General features: G+C 61.2%; 1 protein-coding gene and 1 long non-coding RNA gene across 10 annotated transcripts in view; one reads left to right on the forward strand and one right to left on the reverse strand.

Moving 5' to 3' along the window:
* LOC136786525 (uncharacterized) overlaps positions 1-12,007 on the forward strand; it is a 22,502-nt gene extending 10,495 nt beyond the window's left edge. The window contains exons 2-3 of the long non-coding RNA XR_010825422.1: positions 9,807-11,412; positions 11,748-12,007. This is a non-coding gene — a long non-coding RNA (uncharacterized lncRNA). The remainder of the gene's footprint in view (positions 1-9,806; positions 11,413-11,747) is intronic.
* Positions 1-13,371, reverse strand: part of ZNF512B (zinc finger protein 512B) — a 34,022-nt gene that overhangs the window by 5,323 nt on the left and 15,328 nt on the right. For 3 of the 9 annotated variants that reach the window (XM_066978599.1, XM_066978600.1, XM_048074692.2), the window contains 7 exons: positions 12,001-12,093; positions 11,027-11,125; positions 10,020-10,307; positions 9,199-9,390; positions 3,589-3,690; positions 2,457-2,519; positions 338-436 (listed from right to left, as the gene is read on the reverse strand). In XM_066978599.1, coding sequence (XP_066834700.1) covers positions 338-436; positions 2,457-2,519; positions 3,589-3,690; positions 9,199-9,390; positions 10,020-10,307; positions 11,027-11,125; positions 12,001-12,093 — 936 coding nt within the window. The remainder of the gene's footprint in view (positions 1-337; positions 437-2,456; positions 2,520-3,588; positions 3,691-9,198; positions 9,391-10,019; positions 10,308-11,026; positions 11,126-12,000; positions 12,094-13,371) is intronic. The other 6 variants (XM_066978603.1, XM_066978606.1, XM_066978601.1 and 3 more) reach the window with 3 other exon arrangements.

The raw sequence follows: 13,371 nt of genomic DNA on the forward strand, positions 1-13,371 counted from the left end.
CGGGGCTGGTTAGGGACCCGCCTCGGCCCGGGCAGCCCCACGGCACGGCACGCACCAGCCCAGGGCTCTCTCGCCCCCTTTTCCCAAGCCCCAGCTGCCCCATGCCCTGCTGGCATGGCCCCCCCAGGACACACAGCCTGGAGGTTTTGGGAACCCAAAGGGGAGCAGTGAGGCCCCGCCAGGCCGGCACATCAGGTCCGCGCCTTGCCCGGAGGCTGTCACCACACTGCTGAGCTGCCGTGCCCTGCTCCCGGCAGATCAGAGTGGCTGGAGACGGGCAGACCGAGCGCGGGCGCGTGGCAGCAGGGCCCCGGAGCAGCCCCAGCTGCTTTCTTACCTCCGAGTGAGCCTTGATGATGTGGTACTTGACGCCGCTCTCGGAGCTGAACTCCTTCTGGCAGAGGAGGCAGCGGTACTTGCCCACCGAGTGGTCCCCCTGCAAGACAGAGCATCGGCGGGCAGCCCCGGGCAGAGCCCGAAGCTCCCCAGGCATCCGAGTGCCGGCTCCTGCAGGCTCGGAGGGCAGCGAGTGCCAAATTTTGGTGCCTGCGCACCACCCACACCGGCTGCCACACTGCACTGGCACCGCGCGTGTCCAAACACCCCGTTCCCTCGCTGTCAGCAGAGCTGTGATCTACCGGGACCGAGCCCTCGTCTAATTTACGTCCCACACACTCACCTCGTTTCCCTTTCACGCTGTCAAAGAGCCGCAGCTACCCGCTGGATTCCTGTCATTAGAGCCCCCGTGGGGATGACTGACGGCCCGGCTCTGCCGCAGTGCACGGCCCGGGGGAGATAACGTGTTCTCTATTGACGAGGGGTTTATGGATGGCCCCCTCAGGCAATACATACATAGCGCCGTGGGAATTTCCCCGTGGCTGGCTCTGGGCTGTAAATCTGCAGTAAGAGAGCTCTTGCGTTTTGGAGACGGGCAGGACGCGGGCGGGCCTGGCTCTCCGTAAACACCCGTGCGAAAATCAGCTCAGCTCATCGATCCCCACCGAGGACGGGGCACTGCCCGGGAGCCTCTTCCACCCTTGGTAGCGCCCGATGCGTTTTAACCAGCTCTGTAGGGTTTTCTTTGAGGGATCGCTGAGGCCAGCTACGGAGGGACTCTGTGGGTTACGCCGGATTTGGCGGTGCTTGTACCCGTTGCAAAACTCAATCAGGGCAGAACTGGTGGTGGCAGCACACGGGGGACACGATGCAGCAGAGGCCACCAGCACGGTCTGCAGCTGGGGTGGGCAGACCCAGCGGGTCTGGGACCTGCAGCCCCCGAAGCCAACCCCCAGCACCTTGCTCTAGCGTGGGCTATGCCAGGCTTGCCTCTCCTGGGCAACGCAGCTGCACATTTAAAGAAAATGATCCTACAAGCCCTGGCTACCTTCTGTGCACAGGCACCAGAGCAGTGACAGCAGAACCAGCCAGAAAAACGTCTGGTTCTCTCTCAGAAACCATTTGCTGTTGGGTGCCCGGTTCTGCGCGCTAGCAAAGGAACTGCTGGAGCCTCCTGCGTTTGCGCTTTTATCCTGTATAAATTCTGCTTCTTCTGCCGGATCTCTGCAGCCCATTTTCTAAACGATCTCATTACGGGGTTGATGTTCCAGCTCGTGTTGGAGGAGTGCGGGAGTTTGTGTTTTTAATAACCACGGGGTATGTGTTGGAGCTGCCTCCTGGAAGCTACATTCAATGGAAGCCGCAGCTGGAAACCTTTCAGGGCATAAAGCTTTACGAGCTCACTCCGTTCCAAGGCGAGGGACCTACGCCGAGCTCCCGATCCCTCCTCCTGCGGCGGCTGCGGGCCACCGGAGCCCCCGGCGCTCGGCAGTGCCACCGCTCTGCCTGCCCGCGGCCCTGCGGTCTCTGCACGGGCCGCCCTCGGCTCTCGGCGGTGCTCAGCACCTGGCTGGGAGAGGTGCTGGCCACAGCCGCGGATAAATCAGGGGATGCAGGAGCCGTGCAGGGGCTGCTGTGGGTCGTCCTTGGGTCAGATGTTGGTACAGGCGAGGGCTCAGCTCCGAGAGATAAAAGCTCTCCACGACGTCCGCTGGGCTGCAGCCTCGCCACCTTCGGCTGCCCCGGGGCTGGGGGTTTGATCCTGCCCAGGAGGACGGTGCCGAGGGCGAGCGGCTGGACCAGAGCAACAGGCGGAGCGGTGACAACTCGGTGGCAGTGGCATGGCCTGGCCAGCCCTCGCAGCGGGCCTCCCCCCACTGCCTCCAGCCGGGGCGCCGCAGGCCGGTGCGCGGCCGCCGAGCCCCGCGGGCAGGATCCGGGGAGCGGCCGCAGCACCTTCCGCCTCCTCTCAGCGCCGAACGGCGGCCACAGGAACGCGGTCGCGATCCTTTAGCCCACGTCCTTTTTGCCCCTTGGCCTGCTTCTTCCAAACGAGCCGCGGGGAGAGAAGGACGAGAACAACCTGCCTCCAAGCCGAAGGTGCAGCAGGCGGGACCTACCTTGGTGCAGTTGGCCAGGTGAGCTTTCAGCCCCGAGACGCTGGAGTAAATGGCTTCGCAGCACTGCGGAAAGAAACAGAGGAGGGTTGGCCACCATTCCCCCCTCGCCTCCGGGCCTTCCTCCGTCCCGTGGCCAGGAGCCTGCTGTGCCAGCGAGGCCACCGGTCCAGGCTGAGCAGCAGGAGGTTAATGCTGTGCGAGACGCCGAGGGCTCTGGTCACACGTTTCCTATTAGCGCTAATGGGAGTCATGTGGCCGCATCCCTCTGCAACGGGCTGAAAAACGTCTCCCCTAAACGTCTCCGTGGAAAACGTACATTTGCGAGCAGTCAGGAGGCCCTGCTGGGCTACAGGAGTTCTTGGAGCCACAGCAGACGCTTAACGGAGAAGAGAAATCACCAGGGCAGCAGCATGACCAGTTTCTGAGCAACGTCTTTTCAAAGTGCCTGGGTATGACATTAATTAGCCAGTGCGTCTCCCCCGGCCTTGCGGTAACAGCCCCGCTCAAAATTCCCATTGCTAAGGCTTTGTTTCACATTATAAATCAATGGCCCAGCACGAGGGTGGAGTTCACCTCCCTGCGAGCTCAGGCCAAGGCTGTGTTTTACAGCGAGATGAAGCACACACACACCATGTCCCGGAGGCCTTTGCCTATCCCAGCGCTTAAAAATTAAAAAAAAACCACGGATTAAAAAAAAAAAAAGAAAAAAAAACCGAAACGACTTAAAACCGGCCCCAGCTTTACTCTGGGAAAAGCAGGTTCTGTGCATAAAGGGGCTCTTAGGCACAGACCACGCAGCCTGCGCCCTGCGCTGGTGCTGGGAGCTCCCCAAAAGCAGCCCCAGAGCCCGCTGCAGGCGGCGCGAGCTGACCTGCCTTCCCCCAGCACCCAGCGCAGGGGGGGGGGGCGATGCCCGAGCCCCCCGCGTGCTCGAGAGCACTGAAAGGGGACGTGCTTCCAGCCCGCGCTGCGTGGGGAGAGCAGCTGAAACCCGGGGCTGAGCAGCAACAAAACTGCCGCGGCCTCGGTGCCCGGGGCCGAGAAGAACCGGGGGTTTCTGCCCCCGAAATTCCCCCCCCCGCCTCCTGCGGGGTGAAAGCAGCCCGGCGCGGGGAGGAGAAGCGGTCCTTACGTTGTTGGGACAGTTGATGTGGCCCTTCTCCTTCACTTCGTTCTTCCAGTTTTCCAACAGCCTCGGGTTGAGCTTCGGAAGTCCCGGCCGGGTGTAATTGAGCTGCGAACAACGGGAAGCCGTTAGCAGAGCGGCGCATGGCGGGGTCCTGCCCGTGGGGGAGCCCCTGGTCTCCAAACGGGGTTTTGACTCCCTCCCGTCCCCCCTGGAGAAGTGAATTGGGGCCGAAAACGAGCTGGGAAGCTTCCCCCAGGGATGTCCCCCCCTGGGGCACTGTGCAGCACGGAGGTGGCTCTCCTGCCACCAGCCAGGGGGCAGCGGGGATGGGGGGCGGTGGGGATGGCAGAGCAGGGCAGGAACCGCGGCCACCTCCAGGCAGCGACACGAGAGAAGGCTCCCGCTCCTGGGGCACGCTCCCCACGGCCGCTCGGGGCCAGGCCTCGTGTCGGAGCAGCCCCTCGGCCGCATTTCGTAACCCGCACGCTGGGCAGAGGGGACAGAGCCAAGCCCGAAGAGCCCCCGTGGCTGCCTTCCGCCGGTTAACGGGGACGGCCCATCGAACAATGCAAGGCTCTTGTGTCTCTGCCTCTCCTTCTGGCAGCGCCGCGCCTTCCAAGTGCTTTTAATTACCGCTTTATTAGCGACTTGGAGGGTTAGCATAGCGGGCTGGGCCCTTCCAGCTCCGTTTCTGCGTGTTCAGCACACGCAAGCGCGTCCGTGGGCACCTCCTGCCCGGCGCCGGGGCGCGTGGCCCTACCTGCAGGGCCAGCGCAGCTGCAGCGAGTCCCGCAGGGCACACGGGGCTGCTCCTCCTTCCGCTGGAGCCGCCCTTGGCCGTGCGATCGTGCGAGCAGGAGCTTGGCAAGGACCAGGGGATGCCGCTCGCGTCCCCAAGCCCTCGCTCGCTCGGTGGGTGCAGGGACCCGGGCGGTTTTTGGGCCGGGGCTCCTCCGGCTCACCGATGTAACCCTGCTCGTCGCAGAGGAAGGAGGCTCAAACCACACTCGCGGCGAGGTGCGAAAACCAGGCTGTTCCTTCAAAACGTGCCCCGAGGGCTCAGCGCTCGCCCTTCGGAGGCCGCGGGGAGGCCGCTGGCTGCGTTTCTTTCCCAGCTGTGATTTTTCTCCAACGTGCTGATAAGCTGCGGATTTGCCTTCGTCCGGCTGGGTCGGGGTAACGTGGCTCCCCCCCCCCGGCAGGCTGCTCCCAAACCTCCTGCTCCCTGCCAGGGGAGCTCCCACGGAGGCTGCAGGGCTTGTGCCGGGGCGGGCTGGCCTCGGACCCTCCGCTCATTTTCGTGCCAAGCAGGGAGGGTCCCCCCCCCGCGCCCCCCAGCACGCAGCCGGAGAAGGGAGGAGAGGGGAGAGGCTCCACGCGAAGGGCAGGGGCGAAGGGACTTGCAAAACGGACGCCGGTGAGGACGGATGTGGAAAAATCCCCCAAGCCCCGGCGTGCTGCTGCTCTGTCATGCTCTGCGGCTGCCAAGATGCCAGCAGAGCCCTTTGAAGCGCTGGGATGGGGCATCCACCAACCGCCCCCCCCCGGTCCCCTGCCCCGGGAAGGCAATGCCACCTCCAGGGGAGAACACAGGAGGCTCTTTTTGTCACTGACACTGAGAGCTGGGATGCCAAGCGGCCTCCTTAATTAAAAGCCAATCAATCCCATGAATGAGCAAACATTAATGGTAACCGCACGCAGCCCCGGCAACAACCTCTCCCCCTGCGTGTCCCCGGGGAGGAGGCGGGGGGGGGGGGGATGTTCAGAGATGCGGATTCTGCTGCTCCGGCTTCCCACTCCGGAGAAAAAAAAATAAAAAAAAATCCCTCCCCGCTCTGCTCCAACAGGCACTGCACAATAACATGCAAATCCCATGTCTTCCTGGGGCGCTGCGGTTCTGGGAATGTCAAAGCCATCTTTATGTCTCTATTAAGAAGGAGCCCCAGGCATGGAATATTTTATTTTCTTCCATTTATTTCCCTCAAACAGCCTGTAAGTGAAAATCTTCGGGGCCAAATCATTAAACAGCTACAACTGGTTTTGGCCGCGGCCCATCCCCTCGGAACAGTCGAAGGATGCTGGGGTGGGAAGGCTTCTTTTCTGTGACTGGCACTTTTATTTCCTTAACTTTCCGATTTCAGTCCTCTCCGCTCCCTAGACGGCTCTCCCCTTCCCCAAAACACACCGCAGCAAACGAGAACCACGCACGCCAACACCTCCCGTCCGAGCCAAACCGCTGCACCACGGAGGGCCCTAGCGCGGGGCACGGAGCTGCGACCTCTCCGTGGTCCTGCCCCGTGCAAACCGCGGCTGATTTCACCTGGGAGGCAAAGCCGGAGCACGGCCGGGAGCTGCGGCCCAGGCAGGGCTCCTGAGCGAGGGCAGGGCAGGAGGAACGGCCCCCGAGGGGCCCTCACCTTAGCCCCCTGCTAGGAGCCAGCTCGGCCACCGCGGAGCCGAGCCCTCGGGGCTCAGCCCGGCTCCAGGACTCGCCGGCTTCTGCCCGGATCGCAGGGCCATTGTGGCGGGGGACAGACCCGAGCCAGATTTTTCTGGTCTAGGAATGCGTTCCGCTTCCAGCCTGGGGTTTTCTTAAAAAAACTCAAGCCCGCGGATGACTTTTGCCCTCGAGCTTGCTGACTGGCCCGCGCCAGCGCTTCGCTGCGAGCTCCCCTTCCGTCCCGCCGGGCGACTCCGACCCTGCCGGGCTCAGCACCTCTGCCCCTGCTCCTGCAGGAGAGCGGCCGGGCCCCCAGCACCGTGCGGACCCCCAGGGGATGGGGGACAGGGTGCGTGCCTCCAGCTGCCGTAAATCAAATGCCCAGCAGTCCAAAGCGCCGTGAGCGGAGCAGGCAGGCAGCGCTCTCCAGGAGCAGGCAGGAAAGCAAACCGTTCCCTAAAAAGTCATGGAGAGAGCAGGAAGGACCGTGGTACCCGGCCAGAGCCCGCTGGAGCTGGGTTTGTGACACCACGAGACATCCTTCCCTAAAACCTCCGGGAGCACAAGCTGCTCCACGGGGGAGCACCGAAGGCACCAACCCGTCAAACAGCCGGATTTCCAAGGTGTTTTCTCCCTGCTCACCTCTTCCCTCCACTCTAGGAGGCTGTTTCTCCCACGCCGGCCTCCAAAAATGGGTCAGGGCACCCCCGTGCAGAGCCGGGAGCCCACCGCCACCTCCACCACGGGGTCCCCCTACCTGCCAGCCTCTCACTCCCCTGCCCAAAGGCTGAAGGCACGGAGGCAGAGCTGGGCCTTACTGCAGGTAGGGGATGGCTCCAGCAAAGGCCAGAGGAGGGTCGGAGGATTGGCACCATCTTCGCGGAGCTTCTGGAAAGGAGATTTTTCCCAGAAAAGCAGCAGGGGTGTGCCCTTCCCCATCTGACATCCTCAGCAAGCGGCCGTTGTGAAATACCTCATCTGGTTCAGCTTATCCAGAGGCAAATAAAGATCGGAGCGAGAAAATAAGACTCCAGTGTATATTTAGAAGTGCTGGATTTGGTTAGCGCAGAATGGAGGCATTGCAAGGCCTGGGATCTGAGCAGCAATCGTTTATTCTGATGCCATTGCTTTGGTGAGAAGGAATCCATCCTCCCGGGGGAAGGCGAACGTGTCCCACCACGGGCCACCAACGGGATCCCAAGCCAGCATCCCAGCCCGGCCAGGGCCGGCTGCGGCACGGCCACGGTGGGCAGAATGTGGTGGTGGTGGGGGCCGCAGGGGGGCTGCGCCTGCCGGGGGGCACCCAGAGGAGATGGGGGAGAGGCAGGATGCTGCCAACCCCCGCGTCCCACCGGCTGCTGAGGGGCTCCACGCCCTCCCCCGAGGAAGAGCTTTGGTGCTTGGAGAAGGATGGAGCAGGGGGTGGCTTTCTTCATCGCCTCCCTCAGCGTCCCCGCTGGCTGCTAGGACGGTGGCGTGTCACCGGAGAGCTCGGGGACAGAGCAGGTCCTGCTCCGAAGCAAACGGTGAGCGGTGTGGGTGCTCCCAGTGCGGTACTGGCCGGAGCTGGAAGCATCGGTACCCTCTGGGGCCCTGCAAATCCCCAGGGCTTGCTGCGAGGTGCGGCTGCAACCTGCCACTGACCCCCGACATCTCACCTCTCCCGAGGCCCAAGCCAGTGAGGGGGTCTGCGGGCCCGGCAGCACGCTCCAAGCGTCTGGAAACTTCTTCTTCGTGGGAAGAAAAGGTGCTGGGGGGGGGGCAGCTTTTCCGGGAACCATCCGCCCTCCCGCCCTGGTCACGGTTAAGCAGGATTTGTCTTTTTGCAGCCCCAGCGTCCGTGGGTTGCCAGCTCCCTCGGAAGGATGAGCACCGTGGGTGCTCAGCAGGAGCGCCAGGCGATGCGCAGGGATGCGCGGAGCGGTCCTGCCAGCACGGCTGAGACTCTGAGGAAAGGGCCATTTTGGGGGGCTATTTTCATAGCCGGGTATTTGCCAGCGTGTTTGAGTCCCTCGGAGCTGGGACGTTTTTTCCGTATCCTTAACCGAAGCAGCTCCTAACTGCGGAGCAGTCCCGGGGGATGCAGACGTTACCCTGCAGAGCAGCGCGGGGGCCCAGCAGGGCGTGCTGAAGTCAGCGTGCTCCCCCTGCCTCCCCGGGCAGAACCTGCCTCCTGCCAGCGCCTCGCCTCGAGAGAGAAAACGTCACGGACCGAGCAGATTTCAGGGTGTCGTCAAGGGAACGTGACAGCCGCTGCGAGACGCGCCCACAGATAAAACGCTCGCAGCTCCGCACGCGTTCGCTCGCCACGCTCTGACCTCCTCTGAATTCCTCTGTGCAGCAAAGCCCGGTGCAGCTGGGGCCAGCGCAGGGCTCGAGGTCCCTGTTCTCCAGCCCGAGAGCCTCATCTGCCACCTGGGACCCGGGCTAACTCCCCCCTTCTCATCTTCATGGCCAATCTGCTCCCACCGACCTCACAGCAATTCTGTTTTCTTAGCGCTGGGATGGAGCTCACGCATGGAACTGAAACAACCAGACCACGAACACAAGAAACGCCTCATAAAAAACACAAAGAGAAGTTCATGGAGCTGCTACGCCAGGGGCTGAAACCTTTACGAGCTCTTTGTACGCCGGCTTGCACATGGGCCTGCTGTCCGGGCCCCTCCCTCAGCTCAGACACAAAATACCCGAAGTTAAGAACAAGGAGGAAAAGAGGAACGAAAACACCGAGGGGGAGAAGAGAGCGCAACACCTCTCCTCCTGGGAAGAGTCTCCCAGAAATTAAGCAGGAGAGATGGAAGGGACGAAATTCTGCCTGGGGAGTCCTTGCTCTCCGTCAAGGTGACTGCTTTAGACCTGACCTGCTCTCTCTCCACGTGCTCCTCGCTTGTCAGCCTGCACCTTGCCACAGACAACGGACCTTCCTCCATGACATCCTCGGGGCCAGACCCCGATCTCTCCACTGCTTTTATGGAGCCTCCAGATCACGGAGGCAGCTCCGGGGCTCAGCCTGCGCTGAGCGGGCCGCTGAGCAAGAAATTTGCCATCTCCCGCTAATTCGCTGCACGCACCGAACATGAGAACGTGAGGCCTCGGCCAGCTGGGGCCTCGCTGCCATGCCAGGACGTCTGTGCACAGCTAGCTCAAAGCGAGGAGGAATAAAAGCCTCTTACCCGCTTCGTTTCGGGTACCAGGTCGTCCTTCATCCTCCGCTTGGTCCAGTCCTTGGCGAGCTCATCCTCTGCTATCTCCTGCAGGTGGAAGACGGCCACCTGAGCCGACGTGCGACGGATGCGGCCGCTTGGGGTCCTTTCAAAATCTTCTACGGGGCTGGCCTCTGGCTTCACCTCTGGCTCCTCTGGCGGCTGCAAAAGAGACAAGAGTTACGACTAGGGGAGAAGAGGAGAGCTCTCCAGCCCTGGGATGGGGACACTCAGGTTTGGGCTGTTTGCAGACCTGCTGCGTGCACGTGTGGGGCTGCAGGGGCACCAGCACCGCAGCACGGGGACCCCAGGCACACACCCACCTCCTCCCACAGCCACACAGCCCAAGCGTTGGGCTGATCGTGTCCTTTCGTACTCCCGGACTTCCCACGCGTATAAACGCCTGTTTATTAGAGTTACGGGGTTATTAGAGTCAGATGCACCGTCAGGAGGGATCAACAGCACAGAAAAGGATGCTCCCCAGGGACGCATCCTGCCACCCCAGCAGCGGCAAGCAGCCGGCGCTTGCTGGCTGCCGAGGGAGTGATCTGATCTCTATTTTTTTTTTTTTTTTGCAGACCACGGCTGCAGGGCCGGCTGGAGCACAGCCCTGCAGCCCCGTGGGTGCTGGGGAACACCGCCTGCCACTCCCCTCGCTTAAATACAGCTCCCTGCTTTTCGGAATGAGCTAAGGGGGCTGTCGCCCGCTCCCCACCTACGCTGCAAGGTACAACGCACGCGTGCGGTGATGAGAAGGGAGAAAACAACATCAGTCCGACGTCTGCACCTGCCTTGCCCGGCCCGGCCCTGCCCGGCTCGGTCCTGCCCACAGGCTCTGCAGCTCTGCAGTCCCCCACAGGGAGGGATGGCCCCGCTCCTCGGGCTGCGGAGGTGTCCGGGGGGCTCACCGAGGCCGGGTGTTCTGACCGCACATGGTAGTCGTGGCCAGCCTTGGATTTGTACTTCTTCCCGCAGTGTGGACAGCTGAAGACGGGCTTGTCGGCCTCGGCGAGCTGCTTGCCGCAGCGCTTCTGGTGGTACTGGTAGCCCATCAAGCTGGAGAAGTTGGCTGCGCAGCCCTGGGGAGAAAGGGGGGAAGAGAGGGGTGAGGGAGGGCTGTGGTTTCGGGCGCCCGTGCTGAAATGGTCCCGGTGCCGTTGCTCCGGGCACGGCAGGAACACATCCTGCTCTGCAAACCCCTCCGGCACACAGGGGACCGCCAGGCAGCCGGCCAGCCCCACTCCCCCTGGCTTCCAGGTGCCCACGGCGGTGACACGGAGAGGCAGAGCGAGCAGCCCTGGTCCCCCTGAGCTACCTGCCCTGCTCTGACACACGGCCAGGGCTCCCCGGACGGACAGACGGCAGGCAGGGAGCAGCGAGAGTGGCGGGCACGCGCTGCCATGCGCACTACGCAGCGAGCAAACCACCTGCAGAGACAAACCTCAGCCACACGCCCCCGTTACCTGTTCGTGACTTGTCTGCAACCGGCTGGGCACCGTCTCGGTGCGGTTCGGTTTAGTTTACGCTGTGCTCGGGGCGCCGCCAGCAGCGCCGTGCCCCTTTTTGGGTTCGAGAGGCTGAGCTCGGCCTTCGGCCCTCCTCACCCTGCCCTGCTGCCACCCTGCTGCTGGGACGGCCTTAGAGTTAGCGGGACGGGGACACGGAGTGCTGAGCTAGGGCGGAGTGGTGTGAGAAGTCGAGGGCGCACCGAGGGGTGCCTGGAGAGCACGCATCCCCTCTGTCAGGGCTCGCTCCTTCCACCTTTTCACAGAACAAGAAACAGGAATCGTTCTTGTACCTCATTGGGGCATTTCAGTTTTCCCATCTGCTTTAGCACTTTCCTCAGCCTTTCCCGCTCTTCCTGTTCACCAAGTCCAGCGGTTTCCACAGGAACAGGCTGGAAACAAGGAAGTAACAGAAGCGACAGAGTCAACCATTTACTCATGTCCTCTGTGCCAGGAGTGGGTGGTCAAGCCCTGCCTCGCAGCAGCTGCCCTGGCCGGGCGGCAAACCTCGCGTTAGACAAGCTGGGTCTCCCACTGCTTGGTGGCTTCGCTGCTAAACGCCAGCTTTGCTCACGCATTTCCCGTGTCTGCACTCAAAGGGCTAACAGAGAAATCCATGAGCAGCTCCTGCACAGAGAATTCACCAGCCAGGCTAAAGAGCGGGAGGATCAACGCACAGGTAAAAGACAAGTCACAACTGGTAAACACGGGACATGTAGAAATAGGGTTATGCCTTGCCCTGCTATCTCAGAGGCATATGCAACTGGCTTTTTAAGAGCAGCACCTAAATCGCTGCCTGCCAGATTTTGTTCGGGGCAAATTTTGCGGCTACTTCTCACGTGGGTGGTGGAGAGCAACACGTGGGATTTTGAGATTTGTGCAAAGCAGCACCCATCCGTCCCGGATTTGTGGGCGCAGGTTTGGAAACAGAGCTTTGCCCCTCAAAAGCCGCCTCACCACACTCACTGAACCTTCCCCCATTCTGGGATTTGAAATCCTGTTTCGTTTTTCCAGTTCCCTGCTCTACGCTCAGGGACGAGCACAAAGCTAACTAGCTGCCTGGGGATGCACGGCTTTGCTCGGCAAGGAAGGGGAAGGCTACCGCCCGCACTCAGCAGTATGCGAGACGCTGCAAAGACGGTCGTGGGAATCCCTCCTTTGAAAAGACAAAGGAAAGCGAACTGTCGATTGCTTCGTCTTCTGCATCTGCGTCTTTGGGGAGAGAGGAGGAACAAGGTGTGAGGTGAGAGCTTCGCAGCTCTCTTACCTTGCTGACGTGCTCAGCCATGGTGTGGTAATTCAGCCCAGCTTTGGACTTGAACTGCTTTTTGCAGTGTTGACACTTCAAGGCATCCTGCAGCTGGAGGAATCAGAAGCAAGTCATCACGGAGGCTGCTGCACCTTTAGGTTTCCAAGGGCTGCTCGTCAGCGAGCCCCAGGGGCAGCTGTTGCTGCGTCAGTGCCCCGTGGTGGGACTCAGCAGGCAACTCAGCACCCCTGTCCCCCCGACCCCATCTGAGCCTGCCGCCCGGTTCTCTCTGTATTGGCCTGGATACCGTTATCAAACCCACGTGCCCCAGTTTCTGGAAAACATTCCATTTTGGATGTAGATTTAAAGCCCCACTGGCTGGAAACATCTGGAGCTGGTGTCTTAGTCTTCCTGTTAGAGGGTTAGGACAGAGAGGCAGCTTTGATCTACCGACCTGTCAGCAGACTGTGCTCTGTGCCCTGTTAGCCAGGACAGACGCCGGAATACGACGTGCTTTATGGGCATCTGGACTGCTTGGAATGGAGATGCTGCTGGACACAGTCATGCAGAATACTTCCCGCCTCGCTCTACTCTGCTGTCTGACCCACCTCCAGCTCGGTCTCTTGCATGACTGCAGAGATGCACACACCGATGCACCAGGGGAACTTGCAAAGTGAGCAAGCAGACGATGGCTTTTGTTGGGGTTGGTGCAAGGATTTATTGACTCAGGAGGTGAATGCTCCGAGCACCAGGAGACAGGATGTCTCGACAGAAAGCTGGTGCCGGGATGGCCATGGCCGTTCCTGCTCTTCCTGCCTGGGTGATCCTCCACTTTCACCACTGCCCGTTCCCTCAAGTCTGGACTAGAAGCTGGAGAGGGGATGCAGATGGAGCTGTGAATCCCTCCTCGTACTGGAGCTCTTGGAAAACAAAGAATAAACTCACAGCAGCTAATTGGGAATGACCCCCTTGTACCTGTGCTCTGATGGGTTAATCTTGTTCCATACCCCAGCACCAGTCCTAATAAGGCGGGTGCTGAAAGCTCCTCGACTCACCAGATGCCAGTGCTGGACAACGTGGGGTTTACTACTCTGGTTAACACCGAAGAACATCAAACGTTCATATCCTGACAAGCTCTTCCAGCCGGGATGCTGGGAGCATACACCTGCCCTCATCTCCTTTGGGCTCAAGCATGTTGCAACCGTCCCTAACCCTTATTTCCTTTCTGCAGCCTACGGAAACAGGGCAGACTGCTCAGTGACAACAGGCGTGAGCAAGGAAAGCAGGAACCAACTTCAGTCGTTTCACAAGAGTTTCTGGAGTCTGCACCTCCTTTTCCCATTGTCCAGCTAAGGAATACTTCAATCATTAAAGCAGAGGGCAAGCTAA

This window comes from Anser cygnoides, chromosome 16 (assembly GCF_040182565.1).
Source record: "Anser cygnoides isolate HZ-2024a breed goose chromosome 16, Taihu_goose_T2T_genome, whole genome shotgun sequence".
NCBI classification, from domain to species: Eukaryota; Metazoa; Chordata; class Aves; order Anseriformes; family Anatidae; genus Anser; species Anser cygnoides.